This window comes from Oryctolagus cuniculus, chromosome 4, assembly GCF_964237555.1.
Source record: "Oryctolagus cuniculus chromosome 4, mOryCun1.1, whole genome shotgun sequence".
Classification (NCBI taxonomy): Eukaryota; Metazoa; Chordata; class Mammalia; order Lagomorpha; family Leporidae; genus Oryctolagus; species Oryctolagus cuniculus.
This window is the reverse complement of record NC_091435.1, coordinates 56,421,001-56,445,562: the sequence shown is the minus strand read 5'-3', so window position 1 is coordinate 56,445,562 and position 24,562 is coordinate 56,421,001. Positions and strand designations below refer to the sequence as shown.

The 24,562-nt window shown below is 44.7% G+C and overlaps 1 protein-coding gene and 1 non-coding gene across 4 annotated transcripts in view; one reads left to right on the top strand and one right to left on the bottom strand.

Moving 5' to 3' along the window:
- Positions 1-24,562, bottom strand: part of NXPE3 (neurexophilin and PC-esterase domain family member 3) — a 48,754-nt gene that overhangs the window by 17,506 nt on the left and 6,686 nt on the right. For all 3 annotated transcript variants that reach the window (XM_008267010.4, XM_002716727.5, XM_051819112.2), the window contains 2 exons: positions 19,718-20,005; positions 5,281-6,035 (listed from right to left, as the gene is read on the bottom strand). In XM_008267010.4, the coding sequence (XP_008265232.1) occupies positions 5,281-6,035; positions 19,718-19,810 (848 nt within the window). In that variant the 5' untranslated portion in view covers positions 19,811-20,005. The remainder of the gene's footprint in view (positions 1-5,280; positions 6,036-19,717; positions 20,006-24,562) is intronic.
- On the top strand, positions 17,356-17,463 carry LOC127483040 (U6 spliceosomal RNA). Its single transcript, XR_007909014.2, has one exon. It is a non-coding gene; the product is annotated as a U6 spliceosomal RNA (small nuclear RNA).

Here is a 24,562-nt window from a genome sequence, read left to right as displayed (position 1 = left end):
GAATGACAAATGCCCTAAATAGCACTCTGACCTCAGAATCAGCCTTTAATGCATTCAGATCTGGCTGAAAAGCCCATGAGACCATTTCAGGCATGGAAAGCCAAGACACTGTGGCAAAAAATGATCTACATGAAGGATCTCTGTGAGTGACATCCCAGTGGAAAGAAAGGGCCATCAAAGAAGGATGTACTTTTCTCTGAAGGGAGGAGAAAATTTCCACTTTGCTTATGGCCTGGTCTAAATCCTGACGGAGTTTGTGGACTCAAAAGACTTCCATAGCCTTGGCAGCTCATGACAAGAGCCTCGGGTGACCACTGACATCATAAGTAAGAGTATAAATTTCTTTTGTTGTTTTTTTTAAAATATTTATTTATTTACTTGAAAGTCAGAGTTACACAGAGAGGGAAGGAGAGGCAGAGAGAGAGAGGTCTTCCATTCTGCTGGTTAACTCCCCAAATGACGGCGACAGCCAGAGCTGTGCTGATCCAAAGCCAGGAGCCAGGAGTTTCTTCTAGGTCTCCCACACGGATTTAGGGGCCCAAGGACTTGGGCCATCTTCTGCTGCTTTCCCAAGCCACAGCAGAGAGCTGGGTCAGAAGTGGAGAAGCCGGGACACAAACCAGCACCCATATGGGATGCTGGCACTGCAGGTGATGGCTTTACCCGCTACGCCACAGCGCCAGCCCCAGAGTGTAAATTGTTAAATTAACAACAGGAGTCACTGTACATTTGCACCCCATGTAGGACCTCTGTCCTTAGTGAGCTATACTATGAGAATTAACAGTAAAACTAGTCTTCAAACAGTACTTTATACTTTGTGTGTCTGTGTGGGTGCAAACTGTTGAAATATTTACTTAGTATAATGCTAATCTTCTGTATATCAAGACAAGTAAAAATGAATCTGAATGAAGAATGGGATGGGAGAGGGAGTAGGAAGTGGGCCAGGAGTGCAGGTGGGAGGGCAGGTATGGGGGCAAGAACTGCTACATTCCAAAAGTTGTACCTATGAAATTTATATTTATTAAATAAAATATTTAATATTTATTAAATAAGTTCTCTTAAGCAAAATACTCCTGCCCTTCCCAAGACCAATACTTCTTTCCCTGAAGGGTAAAGAACAAAAGTTGTATTACCTTAATTGTCCAACTGTCATTCAGGGAACCAATAAAGACTAAGCTTCTTAATCCTTTCTAAATTAAGTAAAGTTATGAGCCCTCAAGAGAGAGGTAAAAATGGACGTCAGCACAACATATTCAGGCCACTCACTCAAAAATCAATTTCCATCTTTCTTTTTCTTTTCAGGTACTAGTACAACATTTCAGAACTTCGGCAGAGAGAAGAATGGGACAATGAAAATCAATTATCAGGAGTCTACCAAATATTCGGTTTCCAAAAAGATTTATACCTCCTCAAACATTGTTTTCCCAGCAAACTTACAGGGAAAAGAGATTTGTAATGAGTCCATGACAGTGTGCTATTAACAAGCCACATCCAAGACATGCAAGTAAGGGCCACGACAAAGATATTATTTTATTATTGAGAATTCACAAGTGTTTTACTGTTTGTTTTTAATGGTACGATTGCTATATTTTAAAGTTTTCATTTACTTATTTAACCTTTCTCCTACTATTTTCTATAAGGAATTTGAATAAGTTGCAAACTATGCTTTTTCCGACTTTGCTAAGCAACTCAGTAGACTGACAATACAAAATCTAAAAAGCAGTAACTGGCTACTGTAGTCTTCACATATGGGCAAAAACAATGAACATAAATTAAATAATCTACTCAAGGTCATCGACAAATAGCATGTCTGAGATCTGAGTCCAGGATTAAACTAAATTTTTTTAAAGATTTATTTATTTGGCCGGCGCCGTGGCTCACTAGGCTAATCCTCCACCTTGCGGCGCCGGCACACCGGGTTCTAGTCCCGGTCGGGGCGCCGGATTCTGTCCCGGTTGCCCCTCTTCCAGGCCAGCTCTCTGCTGTGGCCAGGGAGTGCAGTGGAGGATGGCCCAAGTGCTTGGGCCCTGCACCCCATGGGAGACCAGGAAAAGCACCTGGTTCCTGGCTCCTGCCATCGGATCAGCGTGGTGCGCCGGCCGCAGCGCGCCAGCCGCGGCGGCCATTGGAGGGTGAACCAACGGCAAAGGAAGACCTTTCTCTCTGTCTCTCTCACTGTCCACTCTGCCTGTCAAATAAATAAATAAATAAATAAAAATTAAAAAAAAAAGATGTATTTATTTATTTGAAAGGCAGAGTTACAGAGAGGAAGAGGCAGAAAGAGAGAGAGATCTTCCATTGGCTGGTTCACTTCCCAGATGGCTGCAACAGCAGGAGCTGGGCCAATCTGACACCAGGAGCCTGGAGCTTTCTCCAAGTCTTCCCTATGGGTGCAGGGGCCCAAGCACCTGGGCCATCTTCCACTCTTCCACTGTTTTCCCAGGCCACAGCAGAGAGCTGGATCAGAAGTGGAGCAGCCGGGACATAATATGTGATGCCAGCACTGCAAGCGGAAGCTTTACCTGCTACACCACTGTGCCTGCTCTAAAACTAAATTTTAAAACCAAACTAAAGGCCGGCGCCGCGGCTCACTAGGCTAATCCTCCGCCTAGCGGCGCCGGCACACCGGGTTCTAGTCCCGGTCGGGGCGCCGGATTCTGTCCCGGTTGCCCCTCTTCCAGGCCAGCCCTCTGCTGTGGCCCAGGGAGTGCAGTGGAGGATGGCCCAGGTGCTTGGGCCCTGCACCCCATGGGAGACCAGGAAAAGCACCTGGCTCCTGGCTCCTGCCATCGGATCAGCGCGGTGCGCCGGCCGCAGCGCGCCAGCCGCGGCGGCCATTGGAGGGTGAACCAACGGCAAAGGAAGACCTTTCTCTCTGTCTCTCTCTCTCACTGTCCACTCTGCCTGTCAAAAAAATAAAAAAAATAAAAAAATAAAAAAAATAAAACCAAACTAAACAGGATTAAAACTAAGAGTTTTGTTTGGGTTTGGATTTTAGGGGTTATTTTGTTTAGTATAATACAGTATAGTGAAGTAAATATACTGGACATTGCTTCTTATACTAGCCCTTCAAAAAAGCATGATATTTTATTGTAGGGGCTCCATATACTTGACTAGGTAGCAACTTGCCCCCACCAATTACTAGGATATCTATATGTTCTCAACAAAAGTATCTCTCAGCTAAGGAATGTTTACAAAGTATATAATAGATTAAAAAGTAAAAAAAAAAAAATTTAGATTTAGTGATTAAAGTATCCATGTCCAACATCTGAGTGTCCTGAGTTCAATTCCTAGCTCCATTTCCTGACTCCGGCTTCCTGTGAATGCAGACCCCGGGAGGCAGCAGAGATGGCTCAAGTGTGTGTTTCTGTGACCCACATGGGGGACCTTGACTGTTTCAGCCCTCAGCTTCTGTCATATCCCCAGCCCAGCTGTTCAGACATATGGGATATGAATCAGGGGATGGGAAGTCTCTGGCCATCTGTTCCCACCTCTCTCTATCTCTGCCTCACAAATAATACATTTTTCAAAAAAGTAAAAAAAAAAGTTTTTAAGTAAAAAATACTTATGTATTTTCTCAAATGTAATTTTTTGAAGATTTATTTAGGGGCTGGCGCTGTGGCATAGTAGGCTGAGCCTCTGCCTGTGGTGCTGGCATCCCATATGGGTACCGATTTGTGTCCCAGCTGCTCCTCTTCCAGTCCATCTCCCTGTTAATGGCCTGGGAAAGCAGTAGAAGATGGCCCAAGTGCTTGGACCCCTGTACCCACATGGGAGATCTAGAAGAAGCTTCTGGCTCCTGGCTTTGGATCAGCCCAGCTCTGGCTGTTGCAGTCATTTGGCGAGTGCACCAGCGGATGAAAGAACTCTCCCCAACCCCCAGGATTTATTTATTTATTTGTAAGGTGGAGTTACAGAGAGGGAGAGACAGAGAGATCTTCTATCTGCTGGTTCACTCCCCAAGTGGCTGCAGCAACTAGGGCTGGGCCAGATTGAAGCCAGGAGCCAGAAGCTTCATCCAGGTCTCCCACATGGGTGCCGGGGCCCAAGCTCTTGGGTCATTTTCTGCTGCTTTCCCAGGCACACTAGCAGGGAGCTAGATCGGAAGTGGAGCAACTGGGTCTCAAACCGGTACCCATATGGGATGCCAGCGCTTAACCCTCTGAGTTAAAACAGACAGCAGCTTAACCCTCTGAGCCAAAGCACTGGCCCCAATAATTGTACTTTTTTCCAATGTAGCTTTTATAACTTTTTACCCTATATGAATGTTATTTTACTTCAAAGCTATATAGAATATTGAAGAAAAAACAAATTTTAATTCACACTGACACAGTACATTCCATTTTGCATACTATTCCATACATTGATCATTATGATGAAAATGTTTTATGCTTACATCTGAAATGGAAACTTGAGCACAATGCCACAAAAATTTCAACTTTTAAATAAAAAAAAATAGGACTGGGCATTGTGTAACAGTTTAAGCCACCACTAGAGATACCCAGTTTCCACATTGGAGTGCCTGGGATCAAGCCTGCCTCTACCTCCAATCCAACTTCCTGCTAAAGCACACCTGGGAGGTAGCAGATGATGGCTCAGGAACTTGGGTCCCTGCCAACCGTGTGAGAGACCTGGATTGAGTCCTGTCCCCTAGCTTTGACCCAGTTCAGCCCTGGATGTTGTAGGCATTTGGAGAGTGAACCAGCAGATGGACGATCTCTCTCTCTTTCCCTCCCTCCCTCTCTCTGTTACTCTAGTTTCCAAATAAACAAACAAAACTTTAAATATACCCTGCTGTGGAATTCCTGCTTTTCCATGTATTTTATTAAGTAAACTCAGCAATGCTACATATTTATACATTTTTCCTATTAATAAATCTTTTTAATATTATTTAAAACTAGTATTATGGCACTTAAAATTTTTTTAGTTTATTAAACATGAAGCTAAAATACAAGCCTGACTACTAGAATCTTAGTATCCTTGTTCTTGGATGATTTTTGGAAAATTTTTTCTGTGCATAAGTGATCTTGCTTATATATCTAAAAATATGTGCTGAAGTTCTGAAGTGAAACATAGATATGGGGACCAAAGAAATCAATATTCAATGGTCAAGGTTCTTAATTTGAACCTGAACAAGCACTAAGCTTCACTTTCAACACGCTAATAAAAAACACAAATGTGTTAATTTTCTTACACATCCTCACAACAAAAATCTCCTAAATGGGATGAGGCAAGCAGAAAGGGGCTCTCTGAATCACCTCCAGAACAGGTGACACCTACCTCTGGAAGAAAGCACTCTCTGCAGCAGTGAGAAGGCCCTTCAGGTATCCACCTTTGAAATGGTTAATTCTGCTGCTGCAAGGAAGCTTCTTTGGTTTGAAGCAGAACCAGGGCTCTCCAGTGTAGAGATCTGTAAAGTTACACAGGGGTAGACTCCCAGGAAGACACACATTGCACTCAGTTGTTTCAGAAATTCTTCCTGAACGGAACAGACTCTTGAAATAAACTCTGTCTGGTTTCTCTTCCTGTAGGTGCTGAAGCACTCTGATTCCCTCACTAGGGTGGACCAGAGATATGGACACTTTAACTTTGCCTGGCCAAAGCAGAGTAAAAAAAACCTTGTAAAACCCATTCTGGTAGTCTACCACTCTGCCCACAGCCCCTGCCTGCAGCCTGGGGGAGTGGATTCTGGCCTGTAGGTAGTCTCCACCATACTTCTTGGGCTTTCGTTGAAAATCCTGAACATGAACCAGTACTTCCAGCTGGCTTCCCACCCTGAAGATGGCTGCAGAGTTCAAGATGACAAAGTAGCTAGAAGAAGGGTCGGTGCTTTTCACAAAAGGGACTGGGCCCACATCAGGCACCTGCCACTGCAAGGCTGCCAGCAATGAGTCCTCCTCCATGCGCTCCCGGCTGGAGAGGGTCTGGTGCTCATAGCCACAGTATGGAGTCCGGCTAACACCCGTCGTCTGGGAGGAAACAAACTGACCACTGCTGTCGATGAATGTGGCTGAAACAGTCTCGTGGTCCAAGTACTGAAGAGAAAGACACAACAGAAACCACCACTCCAATAAATGTCTGAACATTCAGCTAAATAAATCTTTGCATAAAATCAGTTGGAATGACATTATTTCAAAACTATAGTGAACAAGTTTTATAGGACTATCTTATTGTAACACAATGAATTCAAGATGAGAAATAAATATGTAGAGGGATCCTCACAATTTTCTGAGTTTTACTTATAGGAACTCTACCAAGTTCTCATAGTGAATGTTAGAGAAAAGCTTCCTTGGGACCCCAGTAGGGGAAATTTACCAGAGCACTATTTTTCTCAACAAAACCTTCCCTTAAGAGAAACTCTTTTACTAGGCCTAACCAACCTATTAAGGTTTTATCCAACGGGGCCGCTGTGGCGCAGCAGGTTAAAGCCCTGGCCTGAAGTGCTGGCAACCCATATGGGTGCCAGTTCTAGTCCAGGCTGCTCCTCTTCCAATGCAGCTCTCTGCTATGGCCTGCGAAGGCGGTGGAAGATGGTTCAAGTCCTTAGGCCCCTGCACCCACGTGGGAGACCCAGAAGAAGCCCCTGGCTCTTGGCTATGAATCGGTGCAGCTCTGGCCATTGTGGCCATCTGGGGAGTGAACCAGCAGATGAAAGACCTCTCTCTCTCTCTCTCTGTCTCTACCTCTCTCTGTAACTCTGTCTTTCAAATAAATAAAATAAATCTTTTTTAAAAAAAAGTTTTATCCAAATTTAATCAGCCTAGAACAGAAAATACTGAACTCCAGTCCCCCTTTAGCCAGCTCTCCAACCTAAGGAGAATGGGAAAAACCAAGAAGCAGTGATGAAGTTCACAGCCAAGAAGCACAGGCTTACTTACAAAAAAGACTGAGACCTAGAATGATAGTATCCTCTTGCACAATCTGCTATCAAAGCATACCTTTGGTTGAGTACATTACATGCAGCATTCAACAAAAAATTACAAGCATGCTAAAAAGCCAACTGAACAAGCATCAGAACCAGACTCAGATATGGCAGAGATCTTAAAATTACCAGACTGGGAATTTAAAACAACTAAGCTCAATATGCTAAGGTTCTAATGGAAAAAAGTACAGCACATGCAAAAACAGAATGGGTGATGGTTAAGGACAGAAATGGAAACTGTAAAAAAGATAAAAAAGAACTACTGGGGATTAAAAGCACTGATAGAAATGAAGAATGCCTTTGACAGGCTTTAGTCAGCTGGATATAGCTGAGGAAAGAGTGTCTGAGTTTATGGATATGTCTTTAGAAACTTCCAAGGGGCCAGCCTGGTGGCATTGCAAGTTAAGGCACAGCCTAAAGGGCTTGCATTTCATATGGGTACTGGTTCAAGTCCCAGCTAATCCACTTCCATGCAGCTCCCTGCTAATATGCCTGGAAAGCAGTGGGGAGGGCCTAAGTGCTTGGGACCCTGCATCCATGTGGGAGACTAGAAGAAACTCCTGGCTTCTGGCTTTGGCCTGCCTTCAGCCTGGCCTAGCCCTGGCTATTGAAGCCATTTGGGGAGTGAACTAGAGGATGGAAGATCTCTCTCTCTCACTCTGTCTCTTTCTGTCTCCCTCTCTAACTCTGCCTTTCAAATAAATAAAAATAAATCTTGAAAAAAGAAACTCCCAAAACTGAAAAGCAAAAAGAACAAGACTGAAAGAAAGAATATCCCAAGCTGTGGGACAATTACAAAAGCTGTACTATGAGAAAGTTATCCTGTGTTCTGAGTTAATGGCTCCTGAGTCAATTTATATAAAATATTGTGTATGCTTCTATATTTTGAAGAAAAATTACATAAGATAGAATTAAACAGCAAGAAAGTCTTTAATCAAGGCTATTGCAATAGAGGAGGGTCAAGTCTTTTGCAACAGGAGAGAGAGAGTGACTTAACTTCTTAACAGAAATAGTAAGAGAGCTTTTAAACACTGGAGTAAATTCATGGGGAAGTACTGGGGGACACTAGTGGTCAATGTTGGTCAATGTGATGAGGCCGTCTGTGGTTGCTGGTTGGCACTTACTGAAGTTAGGCCCCTACCTTCCCACAGAGCTGAGAAAAGGGCTCTACCTTTCTTGATGTTTAAATTTCAAACAGTTGGCTCTCAAGTCCTTGAGAAAAACATCCGTGGGTTTTAAAACTATCAAGACCTTGGGGCAGGTGCTGTGGCGCAGCGGGTTAAAGCCCTGGTCTGAAGTGCCAGCATCCCATATAGGCACCGGTTCTAGTCCCGGCTGCTCCTCTTCCGATCCAGCTCTCTGCTGTGGCCAGCAAAAGCAGTAGAAGATGGCCCAAGTTCTTGGGCCCCTGCACCTGTGTGGGAGACCCAGAAGAAGCTCCTGGCTCCTGGCTGCGGATTGGCACAGCTCCGGCCTCTGCGACCACCTGGGAGTGAACCAGTGGATGGAAGACGACTCTTTCTGTCTCTACCTCTCTCTGTGACTCTTTCAAATAAATAAAATAAATCTTTAAAAAAAAAATGTCAAGACCTCATCTCAAAGGGGCAGAGAAAGAATCTACAATGATAAGGTTTCTAAAGTAAATGCTCTAAGAAGCAGATTGGGAGCCTAAAGCAGGGAAAAGCCTACTAAAATTTAGTCAAGCTAAGGAGAACACTACCTTAGTCCAGACCTGGTTTGGCAGGGTCAGTTTTAATGCAACACTGAAGGAGGTAGCCAGTTTTCCCTGGTACCATGGCAACACTGGTCCTAAACTTGATGCCTACTCCCATTTGCAATAACTTGATGCATCCTTATCTGTTTAGACATGCCCACCATTTGAGTGACTCCCCGTGAAAGACAACAAAACTGGATTCGTGCATTGTAGAAGACCCCCAATAAAATGCTGCTGTAATGTGGGGGTAGCTGCATCTCTATCAAATCAGCCATCCAGGCAAGACCCTCAGCAACATTTTGAGACAGACAAAAACTTTTTTCTTCCTTTCCATCTCTCTCTCTCTCTCTCTTTTTTTTTTTCCAGACATTCTGTGCCTTTAGTCTCTTTCAACTCCTTTTCCTTCCTCCCAGGACACTTGTTCCTGAATCCCATACTGAAAATATGAAAAATTACTATCACCTTAAAGAAAGCCACAATGTTTATATACTAACAAAACCTCAACAATAGAATTTCTGGTTCAGATGAGCAGTGAGTTGGAATTTTAATGAATCTTAGCAAATAAATGGCTGCCACATTGAAACACAGGGCAGGAAAGTCTGAGCAGGCACCCAACCTGTCAATTACAAACTGAACAAACTGGAGAGTGACCCAGTGTCTCACCAGGGGAAGAGGGCACTGAAGTAGGGGCCTGGAGGTGGGGGCAGATGGGGATTCTGGAGGTTCTTAAGGGAGGGTATCAACAGCATATGTCTAAACAAAGGAGGGAGATGAGAGCCAGCACTTCTTCCCTCTAACCTTTGCTTCAGTGAGTTCTGGAACTGGAAAAAAGGGAGGGGGGGCCAAAAGTCCCCACTGTTCAGCTTCATCCATCAAAATCACTGTAGGCTTTGTCTGACCTCAAAGCTCTTGTTCTATGGGAAACAAAGGAGTTTTCCATAGCCCAAATACCACCTCCATTGCTTCTCCACCCCTACTCCCTCCAACAGTGTGCTTTCATTTATGCACCCATGGCACACTTAATGAGGAAAAGCAAGAAGAGGGTTCCAGCATATAAGAAGTACCAGACACATATTAGCTATTATTTTATTTCCAAAATGATGATGCTACATGATCATGAGGGATTTATAGCAAGGCTGGAACAGAAAAGTACCCCAGTTACAGCTGATTGGTCAGCACTATAAAAGAGAGGAACTTGTAAATTTCCACAAAAGAAGATCTACTCATCCTGTTTTTATAAAGACAAGATACTACAATGGATAATGTTTTGCTAGAGATTTCCACAAGGATGTTGATTTTGCTATCTCATATCAATCCACTGAATCTATTGTTATTTGGGATTACTTCAACACAGCACCATTGATACATGTAGGACCTGAATGGGGAGGATTTCCACCTCCAGTGACAATCTCTTACGATATTTCTTGTAAGAAATTCATCTGTAGAGGTGGGTACTGTTTTGCAGCAGGCTAAGTCACCCTAGGGATGCCTGCATTCTGTGTATCTGAGTGCCTGGGACCAAGTACCACCTTCACTTATGATCCCATTTCCTTCCCCCCTCCAGAAACATTTTATTTAAGGTATATAAACTTCATGCATTTCATAAATACAACTTTAGGGACATAGTCTTCCTACCATACCTGTCCTCCCACCTGCACTCCCACCCTTCTTCCTTCTCCCTCTCCTATTCACATTCTTATGTTTTACTAAAATCTATTTTCAATTAACTTTGTACACATAAGATTAGCTTTACATTAAGTAAAGAGTTCAACAAATACAATGGGAAAAAATTCTGTTCCTCAACAGTTCAAGACAAGAGCTTTTCAAAGTCAATTTCACTTCTACAGATTACCTTTTAGGTGCTCTATTAGTTACCACAGATCAGGGAGAACATATGGTATTTGTCCTTTTGGAACTGGCTTATTTCAGTAAGTATGATGTTTTCCAGTTTCATCCATTTTGTTGCAAATGACAGGATTTCATTTTTAACCGCTGTGTAATATTCCATAGTGTACATATCCTGAAATTTTTTTGTCCAGTCTTCAGTTGACAGACATTTAGGTTGATTCTATAACTTAACTACTGTGAACTGAGCTGCACCCACTTCCTTTTAATGTGCCTGGAAAGCAGCAGATCATGGCCCATGTCCTTGGGCCCCTGCACCAACATGGGACACCTAGAAGAAACTCCTGGCTCCTGGCTTTGGCGTGGCTTAGCCCTGGCCATTGCAGCCATTTGAGGAGTGAACCAGCAGATGGAAGATCTCTCTCCCTCTCTGTAACTCAGCCTTTCAAGTAAATAAATAAATCCTTAAAAAAAAAAAAAAAAAAAAAAAAGTACTCAAAGAAGTAACAGCCAAGCTCTTACCAGGTATCCTCACCTCATGAGAGTAACATCTTTAAACCCTGTAAGGCAACCCTTGATGCACCACGATGCCCAGGGTCTGTAAGTGACAAAATGGCACAGTGTGTGCTGGTGGTCAGAATATCATGATACTGGCCGGCGCCACAGCTCAATAGGCTAATCCTCCACCTAGTGGCGCTGGCACACCGGGTTCTAGTCCCGGTCAGGGCGCTGGATTCTGTCCCGGTTGCCCCTCTTCCAGGCCAGCTCTCTGCTGTGCCGGCCGCAGCAGCCATTGGAGGGTGAACCAACGGCAAAGGAAGACCTTTCTCTCTGTCTCTCTCTCTCTCACTATCCACTCTGCCTGTAAAAAAAAAAAAAAAAAAAAAAAAAAAAAAAAAAAAAGCCGGCACCGCAGCTCACTAGGCTAATCCTCCACCTTGCGGCGCCGGCACACCAGGTTCTAGTCCCGGTAGGGGCACCGGATTCTGTCCCGGTTGCCCCTCTTCCAGGCCAGCTCTCTGCTGTGGCCAGGGAGTGCAGTGGAGGATGGTCCAGGTGCTTGGGCCCTGCACCCCATGGGAGACCAGGAAAAGCACCTGGCTCCTGGCTCCTGCCATCGGATCAGCACGGTGCGCCGGCCACAGCGCGCTGGCCGCAGCGGCCATTGGAGGATGAACCAACGGCAAAGGAAGACCTTTCTCTCTGTCTCTCTCTCTCACTGTCCACTCTGCCTGTCAAAAAAAAAAAAAAAAAGAATATCATGATACTAAAGGCTATCCAGAGGCATCTGGGAAACAACCTGTCTCTGGACGAATGACTGCCTCACGTCGGGGGGTGTGTGAGCTGTTGGTGCTTATCAATGAGAACTTCACTGAGATCAGGGAGAGGCTACTGGCCAACAAAGTACTAGCTGCTGCTTGTGCTGGGGCATGTGGTATTACCGATCTTGGTCGTAAGAAGAGGTCTGTTGTCATAATTTCAAGCTGCTACAACAAATAACATACACTAGTTGGCTTAAATAACAGTCATTTTTCTCACAGTTCTGGAAGCTGGTGGTCTCAGCAGGGTGCCAGCATGGTCAGGTTCTGGCAAAGCCCTTCCTCTTGTGCAGACAGCTACCACGTGCCCACATGACCCTTCCTTATTTACTTTCTCTTCCTATTCTTAAAAGGCCATTAACCCATCATAAGGGTCACACCATCATGGCCTAATCAAAACCCAATTATTGGGGCCAGTGCTGTGGCGCAGTGGGTTAAAGCCCCAGCCTGCAGCGCCGGCGTCCCATATGTGCACCAGTTCGAGTCCCACCTGCTCCACTTCCTTTCCAGCTCTCTGCTATGGCCTGGGAAAGCAGTGGAAGATGGCCCAAGTCCTTGGGCCCCTGCACCCACATGCGAGACCCAGAAGAAGCTCCTGGCTCCTGGCTTCAGATAAGCTCAGTTCTGGCTGTTGTGGTCATTTGGGGAGTGAACCAGAGGAAGGAAGAGCTCTCTCTCTCTCTGGTTCTACCTCTCTCTGTAACTCTTCCAAATAAATAAAATAATTCTTTAAAAAAAATAACGTAATTATCTGGGTGCAGGTGTTGTGATGTAGCGGGTTAAACCACTGCCCAAAAATGCTGGCATCAGATACGGGTACCAGATTGAGTCCTGGCTACTCCACTTCTGCTCTAGCTCCCTGTTAATGTACTTGGGAAAGCAGCAGCACATGGCCCAAGTTCTCGGACCCCTGCCATCCATACAGGAGACCTGAATGGAGTTCCAGGCTCCTGGCTTTGGCCTGCCCTAGTCCTGGCTATTTGTGGCCATTTGGGGAGTGAACCAAAGAACGAAGATCAATTTCTCTCTCTCCCTCTCTCTATGTGTGTATGTGTGTGTCTCTCTCTCTTCATCTCTCTCTCTGTAACTCAGCCTTTCAAATAAGTAAATACATCTCCCAAAAGGCCCTTCCCTTAAATGCCATCAAATTGAGTGTAAGGGTTTCAACATATGAATTTAGGTGGGACACAAACATCCTCCTTCTTCCAGGCTTTAGGCATCATCACCATTTTGTCACTGAAATCCTAATGATGTACAGCTGATGGAGACGGCAGACCAAGTGGGAGCTGCTGAACATCGTGCAGGTGTGTGAAAACAGCAGCCTCTGCAGTCTCAGAGTGCTTGACAAAACAGAAGAAACTGCAGTCTCATTTCCCAGAGGATATGTGCAATATTGCCAGAGTATGTCTACAGACTGGTTACCCAAATATTACGTCTGTACAACATTAGATCATGACTGGGTACAAGTGGCTTCTGGCTTCACCTAAGGATACTGACTATACCTTCCCATTTTCTGACAAAGTCAAGGCCTTTCTGGCCTATCCACTTGTACTTATGGCTACTGCTCCCATGATCATAGTCCCACAGCTGCCCCACCTGCTACCATAGGCTTGTTTAAAGGAGGAGTTGGGAGAGTTGGATGAGGATATGGGATGTGCCCTCTTTAACCACCAAAACAGAAACCAATGCAGCCTGCTTTATTTGTAAAGCAACAGAATAAAAATCTACACTCTCTTAAAAAACAAAAAAATTGGGTCAGCGTTGTGGTGCTATGGGTTAAGCCATAGTGTGCAATGCTAACATCCCATACTGCAGCACCAGATCGAGTCTCAGCTGCTCTGTTTCCATTCCAGCTTCCTGCTAATGTGCCTGAGAAGGCAGTAAAAGATGGTCTAAGTGCTTGGGCCCCTGCCACCCACATGGGAGACCCATATGCAGCATCTGGCTTCTAGCTTCAGCCTGGCCCAGCCAGGACTGTTGCAGCCATTTGGAGAGTGAACCAGCAGATGAAGATCTGTTTCTCTGTCTCTCCCTTTCTGTTTTTCTGCTTTTCTAACAAAATAAATCTTTGCAGAAAATAAACAAAAACAGCCAAATATTTACCAAATTTCATGAAAACTATAAATACATAAATGTAAGGATTTCAATAAATCCCAAGTAAAAGAAACATTACAACTACACCAAGGCAGATCAAAGTTAAACGTAAAGCTAGAGTGAAAGGCCGGCGCCGCAGCTCACTTGGCTAATCCTCCGCCTGCGGTGCTAGCACCCCAGGTTCTAGTCCCAGTTGGGGCACCGGATTCTGTCCCGGTTGCTCCTCTTCCAGTCCAGCTCTCTGCTGTGGCCCAGGAGGGCAGTGGAGGACGGCCCAAGTCCTTGGGCCCTGCACCCCATGGGAGACAGGAAGAAGCACCTGGCTCCTGGTCCCAGCCGTAGTGGCCGTTTAGGGTGTGAACCAATGGAAAGGAAGACCTTTCTCTCCGTCTCTCTCTCTCTCTCACTGTCTAACTCTGCCTGTCAAAAAAAAAAAAAAAAAAAAAGCTAGAGTAAAAAAGAAAAAAACAACTAGAGGAAAATACATATGAATAGGCAAAAAATAAGCATAATCACATCTCACCAAATGAAATCTCATTTTATGTTTTTCATCAGAAACAAGCAAGAAAACAGTAGAGTAACTGTCGGGGGGGGGGGGGGGAGTATTCAGGAGCCAGCACTACGGCACTGTAAGTAAAGCCTCTGCCTGCGACCCTGGCATCCCATATAGGTGCTGGTTCTAGTCCCGGTTGCTCCACGTCCCATCTAACTCCCTGCTAATATGCCTGGGAAAGCAGCAGAAGATGGCCCAATTCCTTGGGCCCCACCACCCACGTGGAAAACCTGGATGAAGCTCCTGGCTCCTGGCTCCTGGCTCCTGGCTCTGGATTGGTTCAGCCCTGGCTGTTGTGGCCTTTTGTAATAAACCAGCAGATGGAAGATCTCTCTCTCTCTCTCTCTCTCTCTCTCTCTCTCTCTTTCTCTGTGCCTCTATCTCTCCTTCTCTGTAACTCCTTCAAATTGAAAAAAAAAGAGTGAAGTATACATATTGCATGATTCTAACTACATATGACAGTCTAGAAGAGGCAAAACTTTAGACAATAAAGAGATCGGAGGTTTGTTCAGGGGAAGGGATGAACAAATGAAGTACAAGGTGGATATAGGACATACATTTGTCAAAACCCATAGACATGTACAACACAAAGAGCACAACCTAAAGTGAACTATGGATGTGAGTTAATAAAGTGTAAATATTGGTCCATCCACTGAACCACAATAATCCAAGATGTTAACAAGAGGGGAAACTACAAGGAAGGCAGGCAGTATGAGAGTTCTATTCTTTCTGTGAAATTTTTTGATTCATCTAAGACGACCATAAAAAATAAAGTATACTAAATATTAAAAAAAAAAAAAAAGCAAAGGCTAAATATAGACTTCTTAACACCCTGGCCTTAAGTGCTAGCATCCCACATGGGCGCCGATTCAAGACCCGGCCGCTCACTTCTGATTCAGCTTTCTGTTATGGCCTGGAAAAGCAGTAGAAGATGGCCCAAGTCCTTGGGCCCCTGCACCCACATGGGAGACCCAGAAGAAGCTCCTGGCTCCTGGCTTTGGATCTGCACAGCTCCGGCTGTTATGGCCAAATGGGGAGTGAACCATCAGATGGAAGACCCCCCCCCCCTCTGTGTGTGTGTGTGTGTGTGTGTGTATGTGTATGTAACTCTGACTTTCAAATAAATAAATAAATCTTTTTTTAAAAAAAAGAAATGAGAGAATATACCACCCTATATTCTACAAATATTAGAAGGATAACAAGGGATTCTGGAGTCCTGTTTTAAAAATGCAAATATACTTAACACTACTGAGCTGTACAAGTAAAAATGATTAGGTAAAGTTTATCTGTTTTGAACCATAGTGTTTTCAAAGGATAATGAGTTCTTTTTGTTTTTTTTAAAGATTTACTTTTTTTATTTGAAAGAGTTATAGAGAGGCCGGTGCCGTGGCTCAACAGGCTAATCCTCCACCTGCGGCACCGGCACACTGGGCTCTAGTCCTGGTCGAGGCGCCGGATTCTGTCCCGGTTGCCCCTCTTCCAGGCCAGCTCTCTGCTGTAGCCTGGGAGTGCAGTGGAGGATGGCCCAAGTGCTTGGGCCCTGCACCCCATGGGAGACCAGGATAGATACCTGGTTCCTGGCTTCGGATCAGCGCAGTGCGCCAGCCGCAGTGCGCCGGCCGTGGCAGCCATTGGAGGGTGAACCAATGGCAAAGACCTTTCTCTCTGTCTCTCTCTCTCTCACTGTCCACTCTGCCTGTCAAAAAAAAAAAAAAGAGTTATAGAGAAAGGTAGAGACAGAGAGAGAGGTCTTCCATCCGCAGGTTCACTTCCCAGATGGCCACAATGGCCGGAGCTGTGCCGATCCCAAGCCAGGAGCCAGGAGCCAGGAGCCTCTTCTGGGTCTCCCACATGGGTGCAGGGACCCAAGGGCTTGGGCCATCTTCTACTACTTTCCCAGGCCATAGCAGAGAGCTGGATTGGAAGAGGAGCAGCCGGGACTAGAACCGACGCCCATATGGGATGCCGGCACCTCAGGCGGAGGATTAACCTACTGCGCCATACCACCGGCCCCAAAGGATAATAAGTTCTATTAAAGACTTAAATGTAAGCATTAAAACTATGGGACCAGCGTTGTGGCATAGTGGGTAAAGCTGCCTCCTGCAATGCCAGCATCCCATATGGATGCTGGTTCAGGTTCCAGCTGTTCCACTTCCAATCCAGCTCCCTGACAATGTGCCTGGGAAAGCAGAGGAAGATAGCCTAAGTGCTTAGGCCCTTGCAATGAAGATGCAAGTGGCTTCTGGCTTCACTCTGGCCCAGCCACATCTATTCACTGGGGAGTGAACCAGCAGATGGAAGATCTCTCTCTGACTCTTCCTCTCTCTCCGTAACTAAGCCTTTCAAATAAATACTTTAAAAAAAAGTCTAAAACCTTAAAACCCAGGAGAATACAGAGGACACTGCTGGATTTATTAATGATTTCTTGAATATGACAACAAATGCATGGGCAACAAAAATAAAAATAAACTGTAGTACATCAAAAGTAAAAATAGAGGCCAATAACGTGGTACAGCAGGTTAAGCCGTTGCTTGCAACACCAGCATCACATATCAGAGTACCGATTCAAGTACCAGCTGCTCCACTTCCAATTCAGGTCCTTGCTAATGTGCCTGAGAGAGCAGTGCAGGATGGCCCAAGTACTTGGGCCTCTGCTACTCACATGGGAGACCCAGATGGAGTTCCTGCCTCCTGGTTTCAGCCTGGCCCAACACTGGCTGGTGTGGCCATTTGAGGAATGAACCAGCAGATTGAAGATATCTCTTTCTCTCTCCCTGTCTCTCTCCCCTCTGCCACTCTCCCTTTTAAATAAATAAATGAATCTTAAAAAAATAAAGAAAATTTTGATGCATGCTACAACATGGATGAACTCTGAGGACATTATGTTAACAGAAATAATCTAGTCACTGTGCTCACTTCGGCAACACATATACTAAAATTGGAATGATACAGAGAAGATTAGCATGGCCCCTGCGCAAGGATGACACGCAAATTCGTGAAGAAATAATCCAGTCATAAGAAGATAAATACTACATGATTCCACTTACATGCAGTACCTAGAGTTATCTCAGTTACCACTGAGACAGAAGGTAGAAGAGTTGATGTCAGGGCCCGGGGGTAAGAAAGAATGAGTAATTATTTTTTAACAGGCACAGAGTTTCACTTTTGGAAGATGGAAAGTTCTTGAGACAGATGGGGTGTTGCTCACACAACCATGTGACTCTATTTAATGCTACTGAATTGTATGAAGGCACTTCAAAAAGTTCATGGGAAATGCACATCTCTTTTAAAATGGCTAAAATGGTAAATTCCCATATCACATGAATTTTACCACAAAGAGAGGGAGGGAAAGAAAGGAAATTATGTACTATCTAGACACGACATTAACTGCTTCCACATAGAATGCACCCGGAATATGTAATTGGCCTTATCTCTAGCAAAACATGCAAGAGCAATTTAAACAAGGGAAAGAAAGATGAAATACCTAATGTTTATGCTTTATGACCATTTCTAGGGGCCAGCGTTGTGGCGTAGTGGGTTAAGCCACCGCCTGCAGCACTGGCATCCCATATAGACAACAGTTCAAGTCCCACCTACTCCACTTCCAATCCAGCTCCCTGATAATACACCTGGGAAAACAGCAGAGGATGGCCCAAGTCCTCGGGTCCCTGTACCCACAAGGGAGACCAGATGAAGCTCCTGGCTCCTGGCTTCATCCTGGCCCAGCCCCAGCCATTGCAGCCACTTGGGGAATGAACCAGCAGATGGAAGATTCTCTCTTTCTCTCTTTACTTCTCTCTCTGTAATTCTGCTTTTCAAATAAGTAAAATAAAATTCTTTAAAAAAAAAGACAATTTCTAATAGGAAATGTTTAACAGAATCACTTCAAAATTTTAATAACTCCCAGGAAAAAAATCTGTAGTGCCCTATGTGCCCATTTCACAGTGAGATTCAGTGTTCTGCTAAAAACCACAAAGTGAGTTCTAGCAGGAAAAATGAAAAAGCCTATGATTTTGCTTTAGAGCAGCTTGTGCTAATAAAATCCAACACAGAAATGTCATAATTTAGACTTGTAACCTGAGAAGTGCCAGTGAAATAAAAAGGACAGTATTCTTTTTGTATAGAAACCACTCCACAAAAGAATGGGTCATCATGGAAGGAGGTGCCTTTCTCTGAAGGGAGGAGAGAACTTCCACTTTGACCATGGCCTTGTCTAAATATGATCAGAGTCAATGAACTCAGGGGGCCTCCATAGCCTTGGCAGCTCATGACAAGAGCCTAGGGTGATTACTGAGGCCATAAACGAGAGTGTCAATTTGTTAAGTCAACAACAGGAGTCACTGTGCACTTACTCCTCATGTAGGATCTTTGTCCTTAGTGTGCTGTACATTGAGATTTAATGCTATAACGAGTACTCAAACAATATATTTCACTTTATGTTTCTGTGTGGGAGCAAACTGTTGAAATCTTTACTTAATGTATGCTAAACTGATCTTCTGTATATAAAGAGAATAGAAAATGAATCTTGATGTGAATGGAAATCGATCTTCTGTATATAAAGAGAATTGAAAATGAATCTTGATATGAATGGAGGTGGAGAGGGAGCAGGAGAGGGGAGGGTTGTGGGTGGGAGGGAAGTTATGAGGGGGGGAGCCATTGTAATCCATAAGCTGTACTTTGGAAATTTATATTCATTAAATAAAAGTTTAAAAAAAAAAAACCCACTCCACAAATTTTGGTGATACACGAGTTCATGCAGGGGAGGCAAGGGAGGGGGAAACACCACCTCGTCCCTTCCTAGTGCCAGGTACTTGTCCTTATTGACCACTCAGTCTTCAAAAAGACTCATCAACTCCCTCCCCTCAAAAAAGTCTTCAGTCTTTTGTCAAGTGTCCTGGGAGACACATTTCTTCCATCATTTCAAAGGCCCCCTGGAGTAGGCAGCCTTCCCTTTCTTTACAGCACTTTTCACAATCTCAAGTTAGCATCATTACTTTGCCATTATGATCATTTCTCATCACTGTTTCCCATGCACACTGAGAACAGGAGCTCCGTAAGGGAAGAAATCACGTCCATCTTCTTCACCACCACACCCTTGTGATCAGCACCAACTCTACAGCATTGGAGGGACTCGAATCTTACAGCACAAAGGACAACACGCACTGTTGGCAAGCTAAGCATCCTAATAACCAACATCTCCTCAGGCTCGTTAGCCCCAGATCCTCAGATCTGACCCTCCTTGGTCATGAAGAAGTAAACCACCTACTCACCTCGACCTGAGTCACATTGATGACGAGCACCACCACCATCAACACCGCAAGCAGACAGCAGAAAAGCCGGAGTCTGGAGAAACTGGTCCACATGGTCTGGCTGTGGCATGATCACCCATGGCCGACACCATGCTATCTTCACTCCTCAAAATCCCATGTCTTCGCTTTTCTGAGCTGCACATAAACTTTCAGTTTAATGTGCCTATATCAGAATGAAGCCTTAAGAGTTCTTCGTTTAGAGGAAAGACCACAGTTGATTGAAGAAATGCACTTTTCTTCAAATATCTCCTTCAAAGAGGACAGATGAGAGAACATTACCAACTGCAAGAGCCTAGGCCATGGTAAGAAAAAAAAAAAAAACACCATATTTTCTCTTCCTTGACCTTATGTAAGGCCCAAACTCACAAACAGAAAGCAAAGATCCAGAGCACAGTAATAGTCATTCCACTTCCGATCTGGCTCTCTGCCATGGCCTGGGAAAGCAGTGGAGTATGGCCCGAGTCCTTGGGCCCCTGCATCCATGTGGGAGACCCAAAAGAAGTTCCTGGCTCCTGGCTTCGGATCAGCACAGCTCTGGCCATTGCAGCCAACTGGGGAGTGGACCATCAGATGGCAGACCTCTCTCTCTCTCTCTCTGCCTCTCCTCTCTCTGTCTAACTCTGACTTTCAAATAAATAGATCTTGAAAGAAAAAAGAGAGAGAGATTCGAGCTCTCCCACCACATCCTTATGCTGCTCCCTGAGCTGAGTCATAAGGAGCAGAAGGAAAGACCTGCCCTCACCATGCAGGAGACAAAGTCAGTCTTGAGAGGTGGATAACAGGGTTGCCAAGTCTTCATTCCAACTGCTAGAAGACAGGATTTCAGAGGCAGTCATGCCCAATTTTTCTCCCACATAACAAATTCAAATTGCTGTCTCCAGTTGCTAGCCTCGCACAGGTGAACAGAAAGCATGCTGGTATTTTGTTCCCAGGGGAGCTTTCCTTGCAGGGCAGGTATCAGAGGTCAACGTGGCAGGGGTAGATCCATGGTACACAGTATCTCGCTGAAAAGCCTGAATAGGTGGGCTGCATCAACATGACCTTCAGCTTTGTATTGCAAGCCCCATTCTTTTGCTCCTGTGCTCCATCTGAGTGAACCATTCCCATCCCACATGAACCATGCCAACCCGGCTCAATTCAGCTTTCAAAAGGAAACAACTGACTGAACACCAAAAAGGAAACCTGTTGAAGTGAAATGGACACTATGGGAAACAGTGACTTGATCAGCATAGCCCTGACTGTTAATGAACAACTTAATACATTATCCCTCTTAGTAGTTTTTTTGTCTGTTCTACTTAATATGACTGGTTTAATTCTGTAATTAATACACAGTTATTCTTAAGTGTTGAAATTTAACTGAAATGTGATCCCTGTTAAACATAAGAGTGGGAATAAGAGAGGGAAGAGATGTATAATTTGGGACATGCTCAAGCTGACTTGCCCCAAATGGTAGAGTTAGAAACATACCAGGGGATTCCAATTCAATCCCATCAAGGTGGCATGTACCAATGCCATTTCACTAGTCCAAGTGATCAATTTCAGTTCACAATTGATCATAATGAAAGGACTAAGAGTCAAAGGGAGCACATAAACAAGTCTAGTACCTGCTAACACTAACCGATAGAATAAATAAAGGGGAGAGTGATCCAACATGGGAAATGAGATACTCAACAGACTCATAGAATGGCAGATGTCCTAAATAGCACTCTGGCCTCAGAATCAACCCTAAAGGCATTCGGAGCTGGCTGAAAAGCCCATGAGAGTATTTCAGGCATGGAAAGCCAAGACACTCTGGCAAAAGATCTCTGTGAGTGAGATCCCAGTGGAAAGAACAGGTCTTCAAAGAGGGAGGTACCTTTCTCTGAAGGGAGGAGGGAACTTTCACTTTGACTATGACCTTGTCTAAACAAGATAAGAGTCGGAGAACTCAGAGGGCTTCCATAGCCTTGGAAACTCATGACTGCAGCATAGGGAGATTACTGATGCCATAGACAGGAGTGTCAATTGGTAAAGTCAACAACAGGAGTCACTGTGCACTTACTCCTCATGTAGGATCTCTGTCCTTAATGTGCTGTGCATTGAGATTTAATGTTATAACGAGTACTCAAACAATATATTTCACTTTGTGATTCTATGGGGGTGCAAACTGTTGAAATCTTTACTTAATGCATACTAAACTGATCCTCTGTAAAAAAAAAAAAAAAAAAAAAAAAAAAAAAAAAAAAAAGAAAAATAAAAAGAAATTATCAACTCCCAACTTGACTCTCACTGGGATTAAACATGACAATAGGTCTGATCTGATTTCATCATCATTTAAAAAATCATCTATTATTTTTCACTTTATGTTTCTGTGTGGGAGCAAACTGTTGAAATCCTTACTTAAGGTATACTAAGCTGATCTTCTGTATATTAAGATAATCGAAAATGAATCTTGATGTGAATGGAAGGGGAGAGGGAGTGGGAAAGGGGAGGGTTGTGGGTGGGAGGGACGGTATGGGGGGGAAAGCCATTGTAACCCATGAGTCGTACTTTGGAAATTTATATTCATTAAATAAAAGTTAAAGAAAAAAAAGGAAACAAGCCTGAGTTATTCCAACATGATTTCTATCCTCAGAATTCCTATACCAATATTTATTTTCACTTCTCAGTTTATCTCTGCTTATAAGTATTTTTGTCTCTCCAATTAGACTATACCCATTATGACTACATTTAAAAAATGTATTAGAGAAAAAGCAACTTAATGATAATGTATCTTACTGTTTCTGATTCCATCTCAGCACTCAGTTGTTTTCATGATGTACATCTTACAATGATTTAACAATCCACTCAACAAATAATTACAGGGGCCAGCACTGTGGCATGGCTGGTAGAGCTACCGCCTACAGCACCGGCATCCCATATGGGCACCAGTTCAAGTCCTGGCTGCTCCACTTCCTATCCAGCTCTCTTCCATGGCCCTGGAAAGCAGTAAAAGATGGCCCAAGTCCTTGGGTCCCTGCACCCACATGGGAGACCCTGAAGAAGTTCCTGACTCCTGGCTTCGGATCAGCACAGCTCCAGCTGTTGTCGCCCTCTGGGGAGTGAACCAGCAGATGGAAGACTCTCTCTCTCTCTCTCTCTCTCTCTGCTTCTCTATAACTCTGCCTTTCAAATAAATAAATAAATATTTAAAAATACATATAATTATTGGCTGGCGCCGCGGCTCAATAGGCTAATCCTCCGCCTGTGGTGCCGGCACACCAGGTTCTAGTCCCGGTTGGGGCGCTGGATTCTGTCCCGGTCACTCCTCTTCCTGACCAGCTCTCTGCTGTGGCACAGGAAGGCAGTGGAGGATGGCCCAAGTGCTTGGGCCCTGCACCCTCATGGGAGACCAGGAGAAGCACCTGGCTCCTGGCTTCAGAGCGCGGTGCGGTGCGCCAGCCACAGCAGCCATTGCAGGGTAAACCAATGGAAAAGGAAGACCTTTCTTTCTCTCTCTCTCTCTCTCACTGTCCACTCTGCCTGTCCAAAAAATAAAAAAATAAAATACATATAATTACAGAGGTCTACCCTGTGACACACTGTACTCAGTGCCAGAAACTCCCCTTGGACAGTCTGCATTCACATTAGACAAGGACAGTTCTCCTTAAACAGGAATAACTCCACCTCTCCTGGCTGCCTCCACCGTGCCAGGCACTGTGAAATACCAGACTTACCCATCTCACGCCCTCTTGTTATGCTCTAGATCTGGTTTGTCCCCCAGCGGTCCATGTTAGATGCTTGGTCCCCAGTAGTAGGAGTACTAGGAGGTGCTGAAAACGTTACAAGGTAGGTTCCAGGAAGTCCTTAGGTTTTGCAGGGAACACTGCGGTCGGAAGGGTTTAAGGTAGCTCTCATGTGACCCTTTGTGTCCGTGTTCTCAGAATGTTTTAAAAGCCTGAGGCCAGGGGCCAGCTTGTGGCATGACAGGTTCAATCACGGCCTGTAGCACCAGCATCTCATATCAAAGCAACAGTTCCCAGTGTTTCACTTCTCATCCAGCTCCCTACTAATGTGCTTGGGAAAGCAGCAGAAGATGGCCGAACTTGCCACCCACAAGGGACACCCAAATGGAGCAGCCCCTGCCATTGCAGCCATTTGGGGAGTGAACCAGCAGATGGACGATCCCTTTCTCTCTCTTTTTCCCTCTCTGTCACTCTATCTTTCAAATAAATAAAATAAAGCTTAAAAAAAAAATGCCTGAGCCTGGCATGTCTCTTTCTCCCTCTCTCCCTCCTACCTTTCCTGCTTCTTACTGTGGCTTTTTATTTTTGTCAAGACAAGGAAGAGGAGTGATTTTTTTTTAAGATTTTATTTATTTGAAAGGTAGAGTTAGAGAACAAGGAATAGAAAGAGATCCTCCATCTGCTGCTTGCCAGGCTGCAACCAGAAGCCTAGAACTCCATCCAAGTGTCCTATGTGAGTGGCCAGGTCCAAAAATAGGCCATTCTCCATTGCTTTCCCATGTCAATCAGCAGGGAGCTGGATCAGAAGTGGAAAGCTTTCTGGTTTCTTGTATCAAAATGTAATTTCTTCCGGCCAGCACTGTGGCACAGAGTTAAACTGCAGCTTGCAGTGCAGGCATCCCATATGGAGGACAGTTTGGTCCCAGCTGCTTCACTTCCAATCCAGCTCCCTGCTAATGTGCCTGGGAAAGCAGTGAAAGATGGCCCAAGTCCCAGCCCCTGCCACCAGGTCAGAAACCTGGAAGAATCTCCTGGCTCCTGGCTTCGGCTTGGCCCACCCCTGATGATTGTAGCCATTTGGGGAGTGAACAAACAGATGAAA